The sequence below is a fragment of the Callospermophilus lateralis genome, chromosome 9, assembly GCF_048772815.1.
Source record: "Callospermophilus lateralis isolate mCalLat2 chromosome 9, mCalLat2.hap1, whole genome shotgun sequence".
NCBI lineage: Eukaryota > Metazoa > Chordata > Mammalia > Rodentia > Sciuridae > Callospermophilus > Callospermophilus lateralis.
This window is the reverse complement of record NC_135313.1, coordinates 8,273,631-8,284,394: the sequence shown is the minus strand read 5'-3', so window position 1 is coordinate 8,284,394 and position 10,764 is coordinate 8,273,631. Positions and strand designations below refer to the sequence as shown.

Below are 10,764 nucleotides of genomic sequence, written 5' to 3'. Positions count from 1 at the left end.
GGGCAGCCCCGGACAGCGCCGGAGCAGGGCGCTCAGCTGCTCCTGGTGCTGTGCCGCGCGTCGGCGCTGTGCACGCAGCTTCCGCGGCTGCAGCTGGTCCTGGAGCAGGTGCGCGCCCGGGACTGCCGCCCACCCGCCGCGCTCATCGGGATCCTGGTACAGCCGCAGCCGGACGAGGAGGCCGAGGCGCGCTGCCTCCTGGAGAACCTGCTCTGCGGCATCTTCGCGCAGCACAACCCCGCGGTCGAGGTGCACACGGCAGTGTTCTGCCCCGGCCGCCCCCAGGGCGTCCTGGACGTCCAGCGCGCCGCCAGCCAAGTGCGCAAGGTTCCCTTAGCGGATCGGGGGACGCAGATGGATGGTGAGGGGCCCGAGGGCTGGGCTGGGAACATCCGGTTGCCGCGGGTGCAGGGATGGGGGGCTGGGGCGCTCAAATACAGAGTTCGGTCCCCTGACCCTGGTGCCCCGCTGAGTTTGGACAAACCCCCGACTTCACAGCTCTTCTTATGGCGCCTCTAGCAATTTTGGGTACGGTTTTGAGTGATGAACCAAAGTTCTTACCCCCAGGTGTACTCGCTGAGGCAATCTAAAAGCGTTTGAGTTAATTTAGTGGGCTACATTGGCCCTTCCCACAGCTTGGGGCAGTTACGGTTTTGTAAGGTTCACACTGGGGATTTGTAGGATCGACAGCCCTCCCTTCCTCTCCACAAGCACTGATTGCTTCCTCTGTTCTTTGATGGGGTTCTTTCGTCTCCTCCTCCGTGTAATAACAATTACAATAAAAACATGCCTATTCGAGAGCTTTGCACTTCCAGCCCTCACAGCCTCCCTCCAGGATGGAACTCCAGGGCTAGCTGACCTTCCTGGCAACCCTCCAGACCTTTCTGAGCAAGGGAGCTGGGCCTGTGACACCCAGGCTAATCCGCAGCCTGAGGACCTTAGTTAGTGGACTCTTTAGGGAAGCAGAAGGGACTAGGGAAGCTCTCTGGGTAGGGTGGGTGCCTTCTTTGTGGAAGGTTCCCCTCCTATGTGACCTGTAAGGGTGATAGGCCAGTTGTTTTCTGAGATGTCATCTGGCCTAAAGAGTTTCAGGACAAATGGTGGCATGTTTTGCCTGAGAGCCCAGGACACATCCAAGAGGCCTTCTGGGTGGGTGGGATTTTAACAACCTCAGCTCTTGCCCTGGCACCTAACTTCACATCCGCTTAGACTCCTTCCTCTCACTCCCTTTAAGTTTGGTCTAGGAGAGTCTCACATGGGCGGCACTGGTGTTTGGGAAAGCCCCCTACCTATTGGCTCTCCCAACTGTGATCCTCAGCAAAGGTCAGAAATACCTGGTCTGTCTTTGGAAATAGCCTGTAGTGATGAAAGTCTTTCGGGCTCCTTGTCCTCATTTCCCACCCTTCCTTCAGCTGGTCCCCATCCCTGTCCTCTACCTTCCCCCTAGTTCAATTTAAGCAGCTTGCATTGAGCCCCTGCTGGCTTTGACCCTCCTTGATCTCCACAGTCAGGGGTTGGGGAACAAGAAAGGAGACAAGGCAAGACATAATCCTAATCCCATGTAGGATGTGACACACAAACAGGTACTCTGGGGCTCAGAGAAGAAACCATGGCTTTCTGCTGGGGATCTCAAGAAAGGTTTTATGAAGAGCTGGATCCCCTTGAGGGGGATCTTGGCCACGGAAAGTATGACAAGAGATGGGAGGAGGTGGTGGAGGGAAAGTGCTTCTACAAATGTGGGAAAGTTAGGCTTGTTCACGGTACCTTCTCCCAGCTGGCTAGAGTTGGACAGAGGCAGCAGCATGGTGGCACCAGGCGTGGGACAGTAGGCTGTGGCCATGTTATAGAGGAGCCAGGCTCCCAGGCAGGGAACGTGTGCTCAGGCAGAGACAGTGTCCTGGCCAGGACCCATTGCTGTGCTATTCTTGTGCATTCTTCTGGAACAACTCTCATCCTATGACTGCCTCTCCCTGCTTCTGGGGACCACCGTAGTAAAGAACCCACACATTTTTTTCTCCATAGCCATAGACACACTCCTTAGCTTGCCCTTTGTGTTTCCTCCATCTCCCTCCTGGGAACAGAGACATGTGTCCTGTTTGACTCCTTTGGATGAAATGGAGTATCTCCTTCACGGCTACCAGAAAATTCTACCTGTGTATATCTACCCCCATCTGACTCATTTAAACTAATGGTTCTCAACCAGGGACAATGTTGACACTCCCGCCTACTGGCAGGGACATTTATCAATGTCTGGAGACATTTTGGGTTGTCATGGGCAAAGGGAGGTGCTAGTGGGTCAAGACCAGAGATGCTGTTAAACTTCCTGCAATGCTCAGGAAAGCCTCCCACACAAGGAATTATTCAGCCCAAAATGTCAGTAAAGCCAAGTTGAGAAACCCTGATTTCAACTGGGTGGAGGCCCACAATCCAAGCCCACTGGTGCCTGAAAATCCAATTTTGTAGAATTAAATCCCTTGGGATTTCCTGACCTGTATGCTAATCCCAGTGGGGTCCCCGGGCTAGGTCCCCAACCTCTCTGGTTCTAAATGGAATCCCCTAAAGAGAACTATTGCTCCTGACTTCAGGGAATCACTGCTGTCTTGTGGATTCCCCTGCTCCCTCCTTACTCCAGCGTCAACCAAATACAACAAACACCATTGATCTGAGCTTCCCTCCACTCCTCATCATTCATGCTTGTGTTTGGTTTCTTCAATCTTCTCATTCAAGGAATTTACAAATGTTTTTAGTTTTTTAATTCGTTGATTTTAAAGCTTATGTAATTATCTGATTCCATATTGCCTTCTTGGGTCATGAAAAGACAGAACCCTGAACTAAAATTAGCCCAGTCCATACCTCCAATTAACCTTCAAAAGTAATTTAACTTCTCTAAACATTAATGTCCTCTTCTTCAAAAAGATAACCATTAAAGTCTTTGCAGGCTCTGAAAGCCCTAGAACAGGTTCTGTAGTTTTACAGTTGGCTTGGGTCTGACCTTGGACTCCTTTGAATCCTTTGTATCTAACTAGCTCCGAGCAAACCTTGTGGTGGGCACAGGCATCCTCCCTGGGGGCTGCAGGCTGGGGTAGGCCTGGTTCTCTCACCTGCGGATCGATGCACCCTGCGGCAAATTCTGTCTCCTCTGTGAACAGGACTCGCATTGCAAAGTGTGAAGCTGAGCTTGTCGATTCAAAATGCTTTTCCCTCTTCTGTCCTAAAATGAAAATCACGTTAATGTAGATGAAGATCATAGTCTGTTGACCCAACCAATGCGGGTTTGGGAATAACCCCTCAGGTTTTGCCATCGTAATGAGTTTGAGAAAAATGTTTGTGTTCTGAGCAGCAGATATGTTTTAAGGGAGAATTTTTCAAATATTCAAAGCTTCTTTTAAAAGTTGGAACAGCCAACAAGCTCCCCTCCCACAGTGGGAGGAGAGCAGGCTTTGGAGGCTGGGGAAGCTAATCAGAAATGATAGAGGCTGTGGGCTGTGGAAGGTCAAGTGCTCAAAGAAGCCCCAAATCGTCATAAAAGTTATACGAAGCTTACTAAAGGCATAGTGAAGATGGATGTTTGTGTCTCTGCTTTTGTATGTGGAAATGGGTGATAAAGCTGAGTGTCCCATCAAGGGTGTCTTAGAGCGAAAGAGATAGGTCACTTGGACCAAGGAACACACCCGTGATGAAGAGCCTGAAGGTGGTGTTCTGGCCGCAGAATCGTGGGGTCCAGTTGTCACAGGTCCCCAGGCTAAACCAAGCCTGCAAGGGGCAGAGCAGAAGCAGCCCTCTGCCTATCCTGGCAGCTGGGAGGAACAGGGATACCAGGTTGGTGCCTGCAGAGAAGACTGTCCCGGAGCCCTGGCTGTGGGAGCCACCCTGGCTTTTGTGACCTCACAGGGGGTATAAGTGACTGTTCTCTGGGACCTGGGTTCAGTCAGAGACCAGGGCTGAACACCTAGGGCAGAGGGCAGGGGCAGACGGCCCCTCTAAGAGGGAGCCCAAAGATTAGGCAGCTCCATGTAGGTTCAAGTTTAGGTTAAGAGGAAACACCATGAAGAAGAGCAAGAAGAAAAAGTCCGAGGCCAGACCACCCAGGGACTCGTCCATCTCTCCACGGGGCAGCTCCGACTCTAGCACCTCCCAGCAGCCCAGCTCTGAGAGCACCCATCCCAGCCCCCAGTCCACAACGCAACCATCCAAGTGCACCACACAGCAATCCAGCCCTCAGAAGCAGATGAGCCCCGAGAGCAGCCCAAAGCAATCCGCGTCCCAGGCCCTCCCAGAGCCGGAAGCTCATCCGTCGTCTGAATGCCTGTCGTCCCCCCACACCAACAGAAAAGCAGCTTCTTCACCTAGGAAAGGTGGGCAGACTTCTAACTTCAGCAGTTCTAGCCTTCCTGTGGATGGGGTTTCCGGGCTGGTTCTTGTAGGTAGGGGTGCGTGGTGAATGTGTTCTGGAACTGTGCTTGTGGAGGGTACAAGATTTTTTTTTTTTTAACCTCAGAGACCAAGATTCCTGAATTTTGTCATTTCTCACCATCATGAGTCTCGCTGGAGACAGTCATGTGTACATATAATTTGGCTTTAGAGTAATACTAGCTTGTTAGGGAGTCAGCAGTACAGTGTGAGTGCAAAAAAATTAGAGCCCAAGGGTACATTTAGAGAAGTATATGGTTTATAACAAGGGAGGTGATCATACTGATTTGCTGTCTTCATCAGGCCATGCCTGGGAACTATAAAAGATGACTAACAAACTAGTCCAAAGAAGATAGTCCAGGTGATGGAGGGTGAGAGGAGGCAGGGGAATGAGAACCATTTGGTGTATGACAATTTATTGATGGCGTTGGAGGACGCATTTGTCAGAGGAAGATGTGAACAGTCTTTCTGTGTTGTCCCCAGAAGTCTGACTAAGGGCCATGGAGAGGCCCAGACAATATATAAGATTCCCCAGCTAAATTTTAATTTCAACAAACAACAGAGAATTTTTTATATGTGTGTCCCCAAATCATGGACCTCCTGTTACATTTTTATTTGCTAAAATGGCAACATTACCCATGGGAGATGCTAGAGGCAGACAGATTTCTGCTCAAGGTAAAAAATACTTTGCAACAGTGAGTGGCTGTCTAGGAAGAGTGCTCCTGACTTCTCGCCTAGTCACAAAGAGTCTGAGCAAGCGTGGGTATGTAGCAGAAGTTCAGTGGCATTCAGGAAGCGGGCTGTCTTGTACTACGAACGCGATGGCACTGGCTAACTGCATTGATGTTGCACTCAGCGCAAGCCCAGCATCAGCTTGATCTAGGTTTGTCGGCTCACCCGACAGCCCTAGAAGGAGGCACTATCTTGTGGCCATTCTATACATAAGGAAACTCGTAGGAATCAAACTCACTCTGGAGCAGGCGCTTGTAACAGTGAGAGGGAAACTTGTTCTCTTCTCCAGAATCCTCATTCGTAACCACAGCTCCACCTTTCAATTCCAGGAGGCCTTGTGGTCTCCCCAGGAGGAAGAACACCCTTCTCCAGGCTTCTCCTGCACCTGCCGTGAGCCAGTGTCACTACCATGACCTTCAGCCACAGTTCATCCTTTTGGGAGGGTAGCAAATGAGAGATGCAAGTGAGGGTGCTAAATCCAAGAAGTTACTGTGACAACAAGACTCCTATAGCTTAGAGTCCATCCTTGACATATGGCAATGGTCTTGAGTGCTCTACCGCATATTGTGTATATTGTGAGCATCAACTATGGACACAAACATTTCAGGATTATAACCTTCAGAGCTGGTGTCTGTAGAAAGTAAAACATTTTTGTTGTTTTGTTTTTTTGGCAATACTGGAGCTTAACCAGAGCCTTTGCACATGCTAGGCACATGTTCTATACTGAGCTACACCCCAGTCCTGGTCTACTTTTCTAAATGATCAGTCTGTGTGGAATACCCCAGAACTCTCACTTTGCATTCCTAAATCTTTTAACGAGTGCCTATAACTCACCCCAGGAGGGAATTCAGCTTACTGAGGAGGCAAAGCAAGACATATGGGTAGCTCACTAATGATTATAGCAGTCACTCTACACCTTTCTTCCAAAGGAATTTTTCCCCCTTTTGAATCCAAGTGGGAAGAAGTGTTGGAGATAGGGGAATGGAGGTCTTTAAATAAAGGAAGTCAATTTCTAAAGCCAAGCCTTTCTATAGGCAAAGTAGTGTAGCTCAAGAATGTGAGAGTCCTCCAGTAGCGTGGCTGTCATCAAAAAGAGGGACAATAGTGAGCAAGCGAGGTTGAGGATCTGGGAAAATCGGAATTCTCACACGTGGGGCAGGGGGTCGGGGGACAGGGATTGTCAGTGGTGCCACTGCTGTAGAACTGTCCGGCAGTTCCCCAGAGGGATGTGAAGGAGCCATATGATCCCACTCCCGGGTGTACGTCCAAGGATTAAGAACACCCACCCAGAAGCTTACAGGTGGGTGTTCAGGGCATCAATATTTATAATAATCAACAAGTGAAGACAATCCAAGTGTCCGGCATCCAAAGGAGGATAAACAAGATGTGGTGTGAAATAACCACAATGTAATATTGTGGAATATTCTTCAGCCAAAAAAAAAAAAAAAAAAGACACGATGTTCTCATGCATGCCACAATGTGGATGAAACTTGGGCTAAGTGGAAGAAACAAATCCCCCCCCACACACACATTGTCGGATTCCATTTACATGAAATGCCCAGAATGGGCAAATTATTCCCCAAAACTTGAGGGGACTAGCAAAGGAGGAATGATGTCGTGTGGGGTATATTTTCTTTTTTCAGGAAATGAAAATGTTCTAAAATTAAATAATGGTGATGGTCCTACAACTTAATGCCCCAAACCACTGAAGACTCTTAAAAGGCTAAATTGTGTGGTCTTGGAAATACATCTCAATTTAAAACTTTTTTTAAAGGATAAGTCTTGCCTTTAGAATCCATGCCTTCCCCACGTCAGGAAAAGTATGTGAGGAGTTTGGTCTAAGCTGGAAAGATGCTGAGTTTTCTGGTTGACCAGTGTGGCTACTGGAAGAATCCTTAATCCTGCAAAGTAGCGAGGAGGGGGGAAAGGCCTCAAGTCCTCTCACCCAACAGCAGAGGGCGCCAACTCCGAGTTCTGCTGGTTGCCGTCCCAGAAGACAGAAAATGGGAGATTTCCTTGAGGAAAGAATTTCCAGGACCATAAACCAAAGCAGTGGTTGTCTTAGGGAAGAATCAGTAGCCCCCAGATAAATGGAGCACAGTACCTCCGATTCCAGGAGTCTCCGTGCAGCCTCATGGAGGGCTCAGTCACCTGCTGGGTCATTCTTGTCAGTGCCATGGCAATCGTTTTTGCTGACTTTAAAAGTTAGAAATTCCCTCCATCCCCAGTGCTGCAAAAAAAGAAGAAGAAGAAGAAAAGAAAACCAGTTATCCACCTTGAGTCAAAGTTCGCTTCTGCGATCTACTTGCTGTGGTAGCACATCCTTATATCCTTTGAGCCTCAGTTTCCTTATTTATAAAATGATACTAACAAGATGCCACTTCACAGGATGTTTGTGACAGTTAGCTGAGATGACCAGTGAGGGGAAGGTATAGCACACCATACAGGTGTAAGCAGCGGCATTGTCGGTATTTTATTTTTCCCAGGTAGACGGCTCTGGAACCCAGACATTCTCCCACGTAGCTAGTCTCCCCTCCCGCTTGGGAAGGGCTTGTGCTGTGGGAGGGCTGCTTTCCTTGGGCGGTTCAGTCCCACATCCTTGATGATGCCTTGGAAAGCTCTCGGGTTTCCCTGGGAACCCTGCCATGGCCACGAACGAACAGCGTGTCTGTTGTGGGCCTTCTAGAACTGTACTCCAGGTTCTCCCCCGGCCTTCCCAGGGCAGGTGCATCCCTCATCTCTCTCCTTCTCTGTCCACCAGGGACTCAGACCCAGGTGGGCACTCAGACCTGCTCCTGTGCCGTATGTCCGGGCAGCTTTGCTTGCTGGCGTCGTCTGGGGCTGTGCCACAGACGCATCTTCGATGTCCTTCTGCCTCAGCACTGCCAGGCCATGTCAGGGAGAGGACTCCCAAACCACCTCACCTTCTACAGGTTCCCGAGCGCGTGCGCGGCTAGAGCCTGGGAAACACTTCCCAGAGCCAGGCTCTGTCCCTTGTTAGCAATCACCTGCGACATCTGGAATTATGGGCCAGAAGGAACGTCCTGCCCTCCACTTGCCTTCTCTTGGGCTTTGGGAGGCAGGGGCCCTTTCTGACCAGGTCTGTTCCCTGGGATACCCACCCATCTGCACAGAGAGGTGCCATTGCCTTCCTTCTGGAAACTGCTCCAAAGTCATCTCACTCTTCTCTTCTCCATAGAAGCCCAATCCCTCCCAGCCCTTCATAACGTCCACGCCCTACAGGAGCTTTGTGAATAAACGCTCTGGGTGGCCTTTTACCACCTTCCAGGCCTTCACCATAGACGGGCCTTCAGTTTCTTGTCCTGCACAGGAGTTTCCTCTGGAATTTAGTGATAAAAACTGACTGTAACTCATAATCTCCTCCAGGTGATCACAGGACCCCAACCCCTTCAGAGCATGTCAGGCGATTTCGGGGACTGCAAGGGTCATGTGGGCCCAGGCTGGTCTGCCAATGGGCCACGCCCCACAGCCTCACCCACAGTCTCTGCCCCGCTTTTCCTCTTCCACAAACCCACCAAAAGAAATGTCATGGCTGCTATTGCCCCTCAAAAGAAGTCCCCTGTTCATGTCAGGAACAGGCTGAAGATGCCCACCCCCACATTCTCCCAGTGCTGCCTGGTCATTTGCTTGGGTTGGAAGAGGGATGTCCACCCACACCCAGCTCTGGGTCCCTCTTGAACAGCCCCATCTGTACTCCACGGAGCAGGCCCTTCTACTGGGAATTTCAACCCCCTCACCCAGGAGCAGGACCCCATCCTCCGCCCTCATCCCCCTCCTCCTTTCAGCACCCCCCAACCCAGTCCTTCCTCTGTTTATGGATGAGAAACACCATCTCCAACCTAAGAGAAGCTAAGAGATACCAGGGTGTCTGGTGCCTGCATCCAGAAATACTTCACCGCCTAGTAAGCCCCATCCAAGAAGGACCCGCCCACCTCTCACCATGCCCAGTTCCTCCCACACCTGGTGTGTCCATCCCTGTGCAGCCAGATGGTGCCATGAGTCCTCATGGGGTCAAAAACCAACCAGTGGTACTGCGGGGAGCCAGAACATTTCCCTTAAAATGTGTGCAGCTTGCCTGGTGAGCTGGCAGTACACGATTAGAAATGAGGACGCGAGGTAAGAAGTGCTGTGCCCGGCAGAAGTTCCAGGAGTGTCAGAACAAGAGAGTACGTGAGTCTACACTGGGGGCCAGTGTAGGTCATAGTGTCCCCAGCACGTGAGCTGAGTCTAAAAGGATCTCAGGATGCTCCACTGCTTAAAATAAAAAGGGGAGAACATTCCAAATTCAGGAAAAGGCAAACAGAAGGCTCAGCATTAAGAAAGGAAGGGGAAGGGGCAGGGCCAGTCTGGCCAGGGTCAGCTGCGTAGCCTCAGTTCTGTCCACATGTGAGCAGCTGCTTCCATACTCTGCATTGCCACTGAAGAGTAACGTTGGCTTTGGCTTAAAATACACAGCCACAGCCGGGTGCAGTGGCACATGCCTGTCATCCCAGAGACTTGGTGGCCTAGGCAGGAGGATCACAAGTTCAAGGCCAGCCTCAGCCACTTAGCAAGACCCTGTCTCAAAATAAAAAATAAAAGGAGTGGGTTTGTAGCTCAGTGGTAAAGTGCCCCTGGGTTCAATCCCCAGAAACGGGGAAAAAAATACACATTCATGAGATAAGAATCCCCATTTTGTAAGATTTTTATCAATTTTATCAATATCTATTTTATCAAAATAGATATTGCATTCTTAAAATGCCTGCCTTGCAGTGACTAGAGGAATTGTGGATTTTCCTTACCTCCGTAGTGGGATGTGATATGTTGTTTCCTGAGGTTCCTCATCTCTAAAATGAATGAAATGATAGGACCTACCTCATAGGATTGTTGTGAGGCTTGAAGATGACATTGGGTGTGCGATGTCTAGCACAGGGCCTGGCACACTGGGCCTCAACCCTCGTCACCTGCTCCCCTCCTGGGCAGCTGTAGTCCCAGACCAGCTTATCCTTGGGTCCCAGGGGTCTCGCAATAGGGTGTCTTGGAAGGGGTGGGGGGAATAAGCGTTCTTTTAAGAGAAGATCAAGAGGGTCCCCATATATTTGTGATGGGTCATCAGTCCACCCATCCTCAGGGAAGGAACCCCACTGTGGCCATTTCCTCCTGCTGCAGACACTGGGAAGCCCTCTTCCCAAACCCCCACTACCTGCTTTGCTTTCCAGATTTTCAAGAAAACGCTCAACTCGGCATAACTCCCGAGCTCCAAGCCCTTGGGTCTGTTGCTGTGGCTCTGGGGGCCCTGGGAGCTGCCTACTACATCATTGAATCCCTGTGAACAAGCCCCCAGCCCAAGGTCCGGCAGGTATGAAGAGCCCCTGTCCCTTCTGTGAATGGATGTGTCTGCAGGTGGACATGTCCCCCACCTCTCAGGGAAAGCTTGAGAGTGAGTGACTCATTTCTGGCCTCAGGGTGAGCTGACATGGCTCTCAGGAAGCCCTGGATGCCCTCAGATCATGACAAGACCATTGTTAAGATCATCAAAACAACCGGGCATGGTGGTGCAGGCCTGTGGTCCCAGCAGTTTGGGAGACTAGGGCAAAAGGAGACTGAGGCGACTATATTGCA

General features: G+C 50.4%; 1 protein-coding gene across 1 annotated transcript; it reads left to right on the top strand.

Annotated features, from left to right (window-relative positions):
- Window positions 1–4,045: 4,045 nt before the first annotated feature.
- Spata3 (spermatogenesis associated 3) lies at window positions 4,046–10,464 on the top strand. The gene is made up of 3 exons (XM_076866419.2): window positions 4,046–4,424; window positions 7,904–8,075; window positions 10,362–10,464. Exons 1-3 carry the CDS (start codon window positions 4,046–4,048, stop codon window positions 10,462–10,464), a joined length of 654 nt encoding a protein of 217 aa, XP_076722534.2.
- Window positions 10,465–10,764: the final 300 nt, after the last annotated feature.

Bases quoted from the DNA above. Each gene is read 5' to 3' on its own strand.
- Spata3 (XM_076866419.2), top strand. From the start codon at position 4,046: ATGAAGAAGAGCAAGAAGAAAAAGTCCGAGGCCAGACCACCCAGGGAC. The intron at 4,425-7,903 runs GTAGGGGTGCGT...TCTGTCCACCAG, and splicing joins TTCCGGGCTGGTTCTTGTAG to GGACTCAGACCCAGGTGGGC. The intron at 8,076-10,361 runs GTTCCCGAGCGC...TTTGCTTTCCAG, and splicing joins AACCACCTCACCTTCTACAG to ATTTTCAAGAAAACGCTCAA.